Here is a 13,361-nt window from a genome sequence, read left to right as displayed (position 1 = left end):
TTTCTTGTTTCTCTGCTAGATGCCTCACATTTAAAGGAACGCGAGCGCCACCAACGGAGGCTCTTCAAACCAGTTTTGTTTTCGATCGAGTTGTTTGTGTACTTTGTGTTTGTCTGCCTCCGGACCCGCCGAGGATTCGCCGGCCGCTCTTTTTACTTCCTAATCGATCAATCCGGGACAGCCGAGAGATGAGTGCGGGCATGCTGTACGGCGGCGACGAGATCGGCGCGCTGGTTTTCGACGGCGGGCACTACTCGCTGCGTGTGGGCTACGCGCAGGAGGACACGCCGAAGGCTGAGATCCCGGCCGTGGTCGGCATCGGCGAGGACGCCAACGGCATGGCCGTGCTCGAGGGCGAGGCCATGGAGGTGGACGAGAAGAAGCCCGACCCGTCCAGCATCAACCAGTCGAACAAGAAGTACTACATCGACACGACCAGCCTGTGCGTGCCTCGGCAGGGCGTCGAGGTGGCCAGCTACATGAAGGAGTGCATGATCGACGACTGGGACGTTTTCGAGAAGGTGCTTGACTACTCCTACAAGAAGATCATACAGTCCGAGTCCGAATTCCATCCAGTGCTCATGTCGGAGGCGCCGTGGAACGTGCGCCTCAAGCGCGAGAAGCTGACCGAGCTGATGTTTGAGAAGTACAGCGTGCCGGCCTTCTTCCTCGTCAAGAACGCTGTGCTGGCCGCCTTCGCCAACGGCCGCTCCACCGGCCTCGTCGTCGACAGCGGCGCTACGCACACCACGGCCGTGCCCGTCCTTGACGGATATGTGCTCGGACAGGCCATCGTCAAGTCGCCCCTCGGAGGCGACTATATCAGCATGCAGTGCACCAAATATTTAGAGGTGTGAAGCGTGGATTTTCAAGCAGCCAAATTATTGTCCAAAGTCCAAAGTTCATTCTAGTCCGGAAATTTAAATTGGCCCTGTCACTAAAGTTTAATTTATTACACGCATTATTTAAATTTGGCTAAATATGCAGTTCAACAGTTTTTTCAGCAAGGAAGATTGCGTTTGAATAAATGCGCAAACCCTGTAATTTCTCCCATTGAAGAGATTTATTTACATTTTCTAAGCAAAATGAAGACGCTAAATTCGCTTAAAGATTTTATTCTACCTAATAAATTAGGACATTTAATTATTTTATTTGCATACATATATATAATGATCTGGTCTTCTTCTGTTAAATTCCTTATTAAATTTCTGTCTATAAAATTTTATCGCTACAGCCCTGACTTTTTCCTGAGCATTTTACTGATGCATTGTAATTTTTGCAGGAAAATGACGTTGATCTCTCGCCGTCGTACATGGTTTCGGGCAAGGAGGCCGTGAAGGAGCGCGAAAAGCCGCGTTGGACCAAGCGCAGAAACTTGCCAGAGGTGACAAGGAGTTGGCACAATTATATGGTCAGGAAGGTGGTGCAAGATTATCAGGTAAAATATATTTGCACTTCTTGTTGGATGATTATTTCATGCATTTTCGTCCTCAGGCAACTGCGTTACAAGTCTTGGAAACGCCGTTCGACGATAAAATCGTTGCAAACATTCCAACAGTGCACTACGAATTCCCCACTGGATATAACCAGGACTTTGGTGCTGAACGATTCCGCATCCCAGAGGCTCTCTTTGACCCTAGCATGGTGATATTTTTTAAATACAAAGTATACTTTAATTTAAATTCTTTCAAATCCCTAGGTTCGTGGTAATACAATGCTTGGTGTCAGTCACATAGTGACAACCAGCGTGGGAATGTGCGACGTTGACGTGAGGCCCAGTTTGTATGGCAGTGTAGTCATCACTGGCGGCAACTCGCTCCACCAGGTACAAAAGAATACAATTCCATAAAGACATAGGACAGATACTGAAGTGGCACTTAGTTTTAACAATCTGCGTTTTAATTTTTCCAAAGATTTAAGATTATCATAACAGGAAATCGAATCTAGGCGTCAGGGTGACCCTCGATTGAAATTATTAAATTCACATGTGTGGTCACTGGTCACTCTTTACCGAGGCCTTACAAGCTCTGTATTAGTTTGATTTGCTAGATCTGTGTACACCATTGGAATGGTTGAGAGCTTTCAGAATTTGCAATTTGGCCCTTTACAAAGCCTTCAGGACGCCTTATGTGCCCAAAATTTCATTCCTGAGTATCCTGATGGCTTCCAAAGGGTCAAATCTCGTGGAATAATCCTAAAGAAAAATTAGATTTTTATAAAATTTTGGGTTTCAAAATTTTCCAATCTTTTTTTATTAAGGTTGTTTGATCTTAGAAATATGTACATAATTATTTCATTTAAAATATGATCCTATGTTGTTATAGGCTTCTATTTTTAACGCAATACTAAAAGGCATGTTTTATTTGTAATTATCTCGCAATTACAAGCAAAAGTTCCCAAAATTTATCAGTAAAAGAAGTTAAAACCACCATATTCTGTGTTATCAGGGCTTCCCCGAGCGGCTGAACCGCGACCTGTCGATGAAAATTCCAAACAGCATGCGTCTGAAGATGATAAGCGCGAACGGCAGTCCAGAGCGGCGCTTTGGTGCGTGGATCGGCGGCTCGATTTTGGCCAGCATTGGCTCTTTCCAGCAAATGTGGCTATCAAGCCAGGAATATGATGAAGGCGGCAAGCAGCAGATCGACCGCAAATGCCCCTGACTCTCTTACGTTTTGCATTGTGTATCATACCTGGTAGATTTTTTAATTTTAAGTTTCAATAAATAAAATGAACTGTCGAGAATCAAGTAGTGTTTATTTTACAATTTCATGGTAACAAAAGGAACACATGGTTGCTTCAAGTTTAAAGCATGGTACAGCAGCAGGTTGTTACAGCTTTGTGACTTGATTAAATATTTTGGGGGAAACTGTCACGCCCCGCTTTTGGACGTGCTAGAAGGCTCAGGTTCTTTGTTTGAACCCTGAACAGGGAAGGAACTGCTTTTTAAGGGCTGAGTGCTTTTTGATTCTCCATTGTGTCACATTTAGGGTTGCCAGATATTCTACCGGGCTCACATACTACCACATATTAAAATAAGATTTTATCGAACCAAAGGCTAATCGGATGACTCAACAAAGCTGACTCGCATGGCACCGTTGGCATCAGGGTTCAATCGGACGGCCCCTCCCTGAAGAATCTGGTCTCCTTCCTGGGCGAGAGAGGCGATTAAGGCTTGGTTTTCTGCGTTGCCCTCGCAGATGTTGCGGATTGCTAGAACAACCCACTGGGTAATGACTGAGAGGTGAAGAATGAAGGAAACTATCCATGATGAGGGAATAAAGAAAGAAATAAAATTATAGCGCGGAACGAAGTTAAGCAGCTTAAACATGATGAATACTGAGTTGCACATTGCAGTCATATTATTTAACAGTTCAAACAGGAAGTAAATTGAAAAAAAATTTGCAGAGACAACAAAATAAATTTTCCGTTTGAGGTTTTCAGTGATTGCTAAAAATGTTTACAAAAATTAACCTCTGATTGTTTCATCTTGTTACGGAGAGTCTACCTAGCATCACGATTGAATGAAAACTGGGTTCACAATTCTACGTTGAATGATTTCTCATGTTCAATCCCATAAAGATTCTCTAGAACTTGCAAACGCCATCGCATAAAAAATTTTACCCTCGTGATATCTCTCAACTTGTTGGAGACTATTTGGTTTAAATAATTTCAGTAAATAATTCCTAGTAAGTTTGATCAAAAGGATACAAGGATTGCAAGCGTCAAGGCGGCTGCAGTTCAGCAAAAGCGGCACTCCCTCCATGTCTCTGACCTGCAAATGTAAAAAATATTTTAAAAACCAAATCATAAGACCAAAGCACGCTCTATACTTTGTCCTGGTTGATTTTGTTCCTGTAGCAGAGGTTGCCGATGAGGCGGACGAGTTGCGCCTTGAAACCGTACATGGGGCTCTGGCGCAGTTCTTGCACCTTTTCTCCGCGCGCGTCAAACGCGCTCAGCTTGTCCTCGACAGACATGCACGCGTGGATGCCGCGCAGCAGGAAGACGGCGCTGGTGAGCAGCGCGCCATCCTGCTGCAGCTTGGCTGCGCCATCCGAGCCGACGATCCCGGAGGCGGTGGCCACAGCTTCGAGCAGAGCAGCTGACTCTGATGGGTCGGGCGTCGGCAGGCCGTTGTGCGCCACAAAGATGATGTCCGCCTTCTTCTTGAACTCGCTCGCAATCAGCATCGCCGTGTCAGCGGGCAGGTGGGCTCCCTTGCCGGTCAACTCACGGCACACCTCCAGAAGGAAGAGCCGCTCACCCACCCCCAGTACTGGGTACACCTGCGACACGAACCCTGGCCAGCTGATCAGGTGCTCCACGCAGAAGAGACTGCAAAAATGAGGAATACGTGAAAATTCAGAATTAACTTGCTAAATGATGTGAACAGTTTTTATTAATCAACGTTTTCAGGCACCTGAAATAATCTTAACCCCACAAAACACGAGGCTGACTAACTAAAAAGTGGGGTAGGAAATTTCAGATAGTAAACATATTATTTTTGCCAGCGGGATTGATATAATTTTGAATGCAAAATGAGCAAGAATCGCGCAATTTTAAGACTGAAGAGCTACACTTTTAACCGTTATATATGTATAACAATAACCATCAAAATCGCTTGTTACACAAGACATTATATTATAATAACGCGGAAAAGGAAATACTTTATTAAAAAATTTTTTTTTACAAAAAAATGCAATCAGTTTAAACCATCGAAATGCTACTTTTTTAAATCAGTTGGTTCTAGAAAGAGTAAAATGAGGTAGAGTATAAATTATTGTCATCTCTGTACAATAAGTTTTCAAAGACGCATTATCACAAAAAATAGGTTTCAATAAGTAATGATTTTCTTGTAGTTTCATCATGTATTTTTTAATTTTGTTGATCTTATTAAAAAGAGAAGATTAAAACCAAAACAAAGGTTAGTCACTAACTAGTTTTCTCAAAATAGAAAATGTTTCTAGAAAACTATTTCACTATGTCGGTACTTTTGTTCTAGTTTATCGAGGAATTATCTATTTTATTTTCAATCACATTTATTTGGTGAGTAAATATTGTCAATGAGCATGTTAAGCATAAATGTTTTTATTTACTCATTTCAACAAAAAGGCCCTTAAATTCCAACTATATTTTGAGTTACTTGCTGCAGAAATTAATATTTGTAATTAGACATTTTTACGTAAACTTTAATCTCACCAACACAGCCTTGAAACCAAAAATCATATATATACATAATGAACAAAAAGAAATCCCTCTAAAATTGACAAAGCTTTCGAATTGGTCAATGACTTCAACTTCAGAAAATCAAGTGAAAGTTTCGCAATCTTTGGTAAATATTTCACAACAGGTCGCCTCTTTCTCACTATGATCCCCCTGGATAAACTTACGCAAATTCCGACTCCTTAGCTGCCAGACTCAAAATCATTGGGAAAATGTGAGTAACCTCCGTGTAAGGAATAGCGGTGTTCCCTTTGAAAATGTTGTAGACGACCATGGCTGTGAAATTAGCGGCCCGCACGTCGCTCAGGTTCAGAAGCTCCCTGGAAGTAAAGTGAAATTGAATACGTATGTATGATAGGTCTGCATGGTGGACAGTTCACGCACCTTAAGAGGGACTTGTTACTGTTCCACATGAGGCTCCTTGTGTGGTCATTGTCCACGACGAAGTTTCCAAAGAACTGCACTCCGACCCGGATGCAGACGAGCACTCGCTCGTACTGCAGGCACCTGGGGTCGTTTAGCAGTTTCTGGATGATTTCGGTCGAGTGCTTAATGATGTTCGACTCGGCCACCGCATCCTGGAACACTTTCCCTTTCGCGCACACGGCCCTAAGCTCTCGAAAGTAGTTGGTGATGGTGGTGAGAATGTCCTCGGCCGTGGTCGGATTTGGAGTGTCCTCCAAAGTCAAGCTCTTGGCCAGCATGGTCTCCAGATTGCTAATGTCCGTGCAGCTCTCGGACGACTCCATGTCTCGGACGGCACGGTTCGCGAATCCAGCAGGAAGTGAACTAGAGGCACCCACCAGACCGCAAAATAGAAAGTAGTGCCGTGCAGCCGTGTGACTGTGGAGGAATGCGAGCTGCGAGCCGTAATGTAAATGTAAACAAACGGCCGCAGCTGATTGGCCGGGCGTCGCTGTTGGAGGCGCGGCAGCCAATCAGCGCGCTTGTTTGGCAGCGGCAGGACTGGCAGGAGTTAAAACTTTTCAATGCGCGGCCGCGGCAGCAGTCGCACGCTCCATACACACAGGCACACAGGAGAAACTCGCGGAGGGGAGAGGTGGTACCGACACCTCGCGGGGAAGGTAGGGGAGGCACCCAGGTGGCCATTGTGAGAGGAAAACGCGATTCGGGCATCTTAATTCAATGTTGTGTCTGCAGTGGGCCGAAGGACCTAATTCGCTCTTCGTTTAGTGTCTCCGCGGGCAGCCAGGATGGGCTCCAAGGTGGAGTACGTCGACTCGACGCAGATGTACGCGACCAGCTACGCGCGCAACTCGAAGGCCGTGGCCGTGCTCTGGGGCGTATTCACCCTTTGCTATGCCGTCATCTGCCTGGTGGCGTTCGCGACCCCTGAGTGGCTGGGCACCACCTCGTCCTCAGGTCGCATCGGCGTATGGACCATCTGCAATGCCATCGACGCCCAGTCCGGCATCGAAACCTGCATTGGCAAGCTTGAGGACGTGACCACCATCCCCGGGGTCGCCCTCAGGTCAGCTGCCATCCTCGTGGGCTTAGGCACCCTGCTCTCACTCGTCTGCGTGCTGGCCTTGCTTTTGTTCTTCTTCTGCGGCACCACTTCGGTCTTCATGATTTGCGGATGGATTCAACTTTTCTCAGGTATAAAAAAAAATGCAAAATTTTGTGCCCTTTAACCGTCAGCTGCTAATAATTCTGAAAAAAGTTTTACCTATACATGTACATACCTTAAATATACATTATGTATGATCTGAAAATTGGGAAAAGCAAAAATTAACTCTTAGTCAGGTCGCCGTTTAAAATTTTAAGGTTTTTATGCTAAATAATTTGCAAGCTCTGCCTCCTTCTTAAAATCATGATTTATTTCACCAGGAAGGACGCTTACCTCATAATTATTCGTATTCCGTTGGATAGATCACGATGACAGAAATCGAATTAAAGCGAAATAGTCATGGAAGATCCGTTTAATTTGTATATGGATTTGGCTAAATCTGATTTTTGGTTCTAATTTGAACTCAACCACTCTAAAATTTCAATAAAATATTTTTATTCATTAATATTTTGTTCAATAATAATATAATATATGTACTTTCAAAATTAAAGAAAAACAAAAATTGTTTTTTATAAAGGGTTTTGAATTCTAAATAATATTATCTTCAACACACGTAATCTTACTTACAATTGGTAACAAACAAGAATTTCTAACTTTGAAGCAAGGAAGCAATTAAATAAATAATTATAATATGTGTGTATTCCCAAAATCATTGAAAGCCCATGGAACGATTTTTTTCTGGCCCTCGTCTAGGCTGCTTTACGAATTTCAAGTATTTCAACGCGTGGCATTTCATAACCAGGTTTTATCAAACAAAGTCGTGCTAACCAGGACAGCGTATTGTTTGTTTTCATTTTTGCACACGTCAAGTAAAGAGAACTTGCTCAAGGGCGTCGTTGTTTGATATTTCTTTGTGTGCAAATCTTTTCCCCTCACCATGGATATAGATATATCCAATTTCAAATAAGAGTCATAAGAATAAAGGCGCATAGATCAAATGGTGTAAAAAACATCGACCCGAAATCAGGTTGCGGGCATTCAAAGTTTGTCGTGGTCACTCGTCTGTGTTGTTGAACTGATTTTGTAACTGTTGTCTTGCGCAATACTCAATTCGGATCTTGCACACTTTATGCACGCGTCGCTTTTGTGCCAATAAAGTCAGCAGGCCACGGGAAATTGTGAGATGTTGTGCCGGCTAACGGGATAAAACGCCAGTATACATGTAAGCTTGAATATAAATGTCAGCCAGCAGCACGCTCTCTATTCACGCAGAGAATCGTTTTTGTGTTATTTTGTTGCCGCCTTTCTAGCACTTCTTTTGTTCTCCCGCACCTAAATTACTAAAATTGGAATTTTTTAATGTAACTCCATATTAAAATTATATCGGTTATTCTGAACAGAAGAAATTTTGTCTTCTAAAATTTTAATTAAATCTATACTGTTCGGCTGTGTCGTTGTTTTGAATGAGATGTTTTATGTTTATAAATAATGATATTGAAATTAAAATTCCACACCCGTAAAGGATGTCTTTTTAAAAGAAACTAGATCAGTAAGATAATTTTTAAGATGATTAATTAAATTGTTAGATGCAATATCGTTGTGGAAGCGCCTTTATCAGGTACTAATTCTCACAATGAAACACAAATTTAAAAATCGCTCCACAACTGATGCAAAAATAAAATTCTAACCCTATGTCGAGGAGCCTGGGAAAGGCGCTGCCACAGAGATATGTGGTATTTTCCGACTAACGGGTCCTTGAAAAAATTATTGATTAGTCTAGAGAATTTGTTTCATATTGGCATATTAAATTTTTTCTTTTGTCGCTAAATGCACTACACACTATTACACACGAGGATGTCATAATTCTTTAGTTTAAATCAAGTTCAATTGCCTCTGTGTAAAACGAGTTGTTGATTTTTCCGTATTAATACTTATAAGGGATATCCTAAATGTATTAGTTTCGACTGCTCCTCCAGGACTTGAGTTATCCTCAGCCCTGGAAAAATAAACTTTTGAATTAGGGATGCAACCAGTGTCCAAAAATTAGGAATAAAATACTATTTTATCTGATTAAAATAAAAAAATCTTAGCAGCTGTAATATCTAATTTCAAGAATTTGTCCTTCATCCTGCTAATGAGAACACATTTTACTTTTTCCACAAGACTGCTCTCACAGCTAATTAATAATTTTGCTGCAGCCCTGACACGTAAAAAGTAAAAATCCCACAAATATAAAAATATCAGTCCTTTCTCGACCATTAGGGAAAGAGAGAAGCAATTTCTTTCACGTTACAAAGCGCGCTGAAAATCGAGAGTGCGCGTCACGGCGGTAATTCAGCTCTTTCACCCGCACATATAGCAGACAAAATGAATTAGTATAACAGCCAAATGCGGCGGTGTCTTTCACTCGAAGCCGTAGGGAGCGGTGCAGCAAACTAGAACTCGCCGTTTCTTTTGCCGGACCGCGAGGAGGAAAGAACGGCCAGCAATCGCGGCGCGGATGCGGTCCGACTTTCGATTCTGCATCTCTCGCTCGCTCCATTTGTCTGCAGATGCTCAATTAGCAGAGCGGCGGCAGCTAGAAGTAGTGCAAGTGGCACGCTCCCACGCTAATGTCAGGCAGCACACACACTCACATTCGACTTTTTGGGAAACAAAAGGATTAACACCCCACCAGAGAGATAGATAACACCGCAAATAACGCCAGCTGCTTTTCGCGATCGCTCTCACACATGAAACTTGATTCCTCTTTCTTGCTTCGAAGAAAGTGGTTTATATTTATGTTATAAGGACGTCAAAATTCCAATTTTACCCGCAAAGGAACATTATGTGAACTAAAAACTGAACTTAAAATTTTAAGAAGTAAAATAGGGAAGAATTTCCAGATGGGGAGAATTTATTTTCTTATTTGACACGATTTTTATGTGCAAGCCATGACTAAACCCCCACTTGAATTATAAAAAATTTATCAGTATTATTTTATTTACTAAAGTATTGCGGAAATTCACAAATTCATTCCACAAAATTAAAAACAAGTTGGAACTCTATTAGATTTATGAAAGTAACTCGTAGCATCAGATAAGGTTTTCGAAATGAAATTTTTTCCGTTCTGCTGCACTTGATAAACGTCCTACACGCACTCTCATGTTCATTAATTGCGATCATTACAAGCGATATGTCGGCAGGTTGTTCTGATCTCGTATACAGGCCTTTTGATACCAATCGTACCGTCACCAATTTTCGAGCCAAAGGCATTGCGACGCATGGCCTTTGCGCCAAGTGAAAGTACAAAACCGACGCTGGCTGAGAATGAATGTGTGCAACGGGAACGTTTTGTGTTAAGGAGCGAAAGAACATCAAGAGCGAGTGCACTGGAAACGCTGGTGAAGGTGCGATCCTCTTCCGCGCGACATTTGGTCAAACAAACGGCCAAGTATAATGATCCGTACTTTCCATTTTATTGCAAAGTGTCGAATCATTGTATGCACGTCTTAATCTTTAGATTAATTTGGTTCTATTGAGACAAAATTAATTTGTCAATACAGATATTCACCTTTTTTAAACATTTATCAATAGTTCATCAACAGTTATCAATATAAATTACTTTTCTGCTCTAAAAACATTATTTATGCTAAATTTTTATATCAGTGGCCCTGAAAAAAAAAATTATTTGGTCAGTTAACCGTCGAAAGAGGTAAAGGCTAGGAAAATTAACTTCACGTTCATAAAAACGCGTCAAGGATTGCACATTTTGCGTTTGTGATAAAAGCTTAAGCAATAATGCTCTAGGTGTTGGTGATAAGGGAGCATATTGTGACATTGTGATATTTCACACCAATAAGCCAACAAGGCTTCTTACTGATATACCTTAAAGTAATTTTCCGCTCAATTTAATCAATTAATTTATAAGAATGAAACTGGAGATCATTTTTATTTTCAGCAATTTTGATTGGCGCTGGCGTGATCGTGTTTCCGGCTGGCTGGGACACTTCGGAAGTGCGTCTCACGTGCGGATCTTCGGCTGGACAGTATGCACTAGGCGACTGCTCTGTGCGCTGGGCCCTCGTGCTGGCCGTGATCGGCTGCCTGGACGGCGTCATCCTCGCCTCTCTCGCCTTCATCCTCGCCACCAGACACGTCAGACTGCGCCCCGACCCTGGCCCAGGCTTGCCATACAAGGGTGAGTTCCTCAAATGGACCTTTATTGTTTATCTTTCTTTAATTTTGTAATTAATCAAATTATATTGATGGATTAAACATAATAAGGAATACGACGAGTTTGAATAATAATTCGGTGCCTATGAGTGCTTGGTAATTTCAGAAAGCTGATGAAATTTCAAATTTTAAATGTGTTCAGGAAATTTCCATATTTCCTGGGAGAGCTGTTTTAAAAATGGTCTCATATTTACTAGCAAAGTTATAAATCCCGCCAAAAATGAGGCTTGATTTTGTGAAAAGTATTTACAAAAAATTAAAACACTTTTCTATTGGAAAAACCACGAACTTTTGCAAAATCATTAAAATTGCACATCATTAAATTCGTAGGTTTATTGAAATGCGACCACTTTTCAACAAATTATGGCAGTATAACTATTCCTTCAGCAAAAAAAGTGTCTGAAATAATACGCATTTTCAATTTTGTTATTTTTATGTTAAGAACAATTCATTCACAAATTCATTAATTATTTATCTCTTTTGGCTGCAGGTGAGATCAATGGTGCCTTCCTGAACGACGCACAGTCCCTGAGCGGTTCTCGAAAGGCGATCAACATGCAGCCTGTGATGCTGATGCAGCCGTCAGCAGGCGATGCTGACCGCTATTCAGAGTTCTCAAACCGCACTGGACGCTCCAAGGCCAGCGGCTACAGGGGTGACTACTCGTCGAGCGTCCAAAATTTCCAGTTGTGAACAAAACAGCTGTGCAGACTGATTAAGTGCCTGTAAGTAGAGACAGACCGCTGGGATTTGAAAAATGTGCGCATTATGAAATTTTTCCCGATTGGATTTTGATTAATCAAAAGCTGTCTGAAGTCGGTTGACATTCTGTAATTTTATTTGAATGAGTGTGGAGCTTACTTTAAAGCAGTCTCTGGAACAAGCTGTTTGCTTATGCATTATAGTATGCACAACGTTTTATTGAAGCAGACTGACTTTGAGGTGCACTCATGCCCTTTGATCATTTATGCTGTTAGAGATTCGCCCACAGCCGGCTAGAATTTATTTGTGGCCAAATGACGCAACGATCATACTTATAAAGACTTTATCGGAAGTGCAAGTTGTGGATTACAGTGATTTTCAACGCCGCCAAATTGTTTGTATTACAAAGATCCTGACTTCTCTATTTTTTATTCGCTTGTTAGCCAAACTAGTGCTTAAAAAAAGTCTTATCAAATTTTCCAGCAGGCATTTTTTCAAGGGTACCTTTTAATCCAGATACTATGGTGCTATATATTCCCTACCATTTGATAGTGTTTGATGAAAGATGAAAATTTGCCAAAGGAATAGTTTCCGTTATTTTGATTCGTTAGATGCATTCCTCTATAGCTATAAAGTCAAAAGTTTTAGAAATTACCACCTTTGTTAATTTGATCAGCGTAATTAATCAAATGATGTGCGGTTTTTATACTTTTGGGCAAGCATTTGATTTTTCCAACGGAAAAATGCTTTGGGAAATTTGAATGTTGAAATTTAACAAGTATATATAGCGTTTTAATTTTTGACATTGGTTTTTATAAAATCAAGCTTTTTAGTCATTTAAATTTTTGGGGGTTGAAAGTCTTGCTGCTAAATACGAGTAAATTTCTAAATCGACTTTTCTGGGAAAATCGGGGTAAGGAAAATGTTTTTACAAAGTATTGTGTAAATTTCATCGGCTTCCTGAATTTGGCGAGATTTTTTCTCTAGCATTCATAACCACCGAATTAGTAAATCAAACTCATACCCTTTTATGTAATTGTAATCATAAATTAGATTTTTTTAAATAATTTTTGTATTAAAAAATTATTTTCAACCTAGACTACAATTTTCAATATTGATAACTAAATATAGAAGCTTGTACAACTAAATATCCAAAATTCAAGATTCATACTCCTTTACTTGGAATCCTTTGGCAAACTTTTAACTAATTTCCTAATTTCAAACACAATCAGCAGGATGGTAGTAAGAAAAAAATGTTTTTCACGGATTATTAGGTCCGTCAGCTGAATAATCAGCTTTCCGTATTATATTGATATCCATTTTAACTGCTGGAAAATTATTGCTGCGCTGCATTATAATTGTATTTTTACGCGCTATATACTTTTTGCTGTCAGTCTTCCACTTAAACAAACAGAAATGAATCTCATTTGAATGATATTAACTGCTGAATATTGTAGTAGAATAATGAATAAAACTGCGGGTTGTACATACATGCGAGCTGTTTTTCCCCCTAAATTTTCATTTAGTTTGCCTGGATTGTGGTGGGTAGTCCACCGGGCGCGCACGCGTGTCGTGCGACGTGCCCAGCCTGACCGGATGCAGGGGCCGGCGCTAGGCGCTGGGATTATTATTTGTGTTTGCACGTGCGTTGCGGGTGCTGCCCTCAGACGTAACGCGCGCCAATGTG

At 41.2% G+C, this 13,361-nt stretch overlaps 3 protein-coding genes across 4 annotated transcripts; 2 read left to right on the top strand and 1 right to left on the bottom strand.

Annotated features, from left to right (window-relative positions):
* Positions 1-64: 64 nt before the first annotated feature.
* Positions 65-2,745, top strand: Bap55 (Brahma associated protein 55kD). The gene is made up of 5 exons (XM_065476726.1): positions 65-851; positions 1,283-1,438; positions 1,495-1,644; positions 1,700-1,825; positions 2,448-2,745. Exons 1-5 carry the CDS (start codon positions 189-191, stop codon positions 2,661-2,663), a joined length of 1,311 nt encoding a protein of 436 aa, XP_065332798.1. The 5' UTR covers positions 65-188; the 3' UTR covers positions 2,664-2,745.
* On the bottom strand, positions 2,741-6,101 carry LOC135934761 (ataxin-10). The gene is made up of 5 exons (XM_065476727.1): positions 5,611-6,101; positions 5,394-5,546; positions 3,834-4,338; positions 3,712-3,775; positions 2,741-3,237 (listed from the first exon to the last, which is right to left on the bottom strand). The coding sequence occupies exons 1-5, from the start codon at positions 5,973-5,975 to the stop codon at positions 3,059-3,061; spliced, it is 1,266 nt and encodes a 421-aa protein (XP_065332799.1). The 5' UTR covers positions 5,976-6,101; the 3' UTR covers positions 2,741-3,058.
* Positions 6,102-6,270: 169 nt separating this feature from the next.
* Tmhs (Tetraspan membrane protein in hair cell stereocilia) lies at positions 6,271-13,164 on the top strand. 2 transcript variants are annotated; one of them, XM_065476729.1, is made up of 4 exons: positions 6,271-6,337; positions 6,388-6,846; positions 10,698-10,937; positions 11,463-13,164. In XM_065476729.1, the coding sequence occupies exons 2-4, from the start codon at positions 6,441-6,443 to the stop codon at positions 11,663-11,665; spliced, it is 849 nt and encodes a 282-aa protein (XP_065332801.1). In that variant the 5' UTR covers positions 6,271-6,337; positions 6,388-6,440; the 3' UTR covers positions 11,666-13,164. The 2 variants fall into 2 exon arrangements, with proteins under 2 accessions (XP_065332801.1, XP_065332800.1); XM_065476728.1 differs by having other exon boundaries at positions 6,310-6,846.
* Positions 13,165-13,361: the final 197 nt, after the last annotated feature.

Source organism: Cloeon dipterum, chromosome 1 (assembly GCF_949628265.1).
Source record: "Cloeon dipterum chromosome 1, ieCloDipt1.1, whole genome shotgun sequence".
Classification (NCBI taxonomy): Eukaryota; Metazoa; Arthropoda; class Insecta; order Ephemeroptera; family Baetidae; genus Cloeon; species Cloeon dipterum.
Note: the sequence above shows the minus strand (reverse complement) of the source record. Positions and strands in the feature narration are given on the sequence as shown.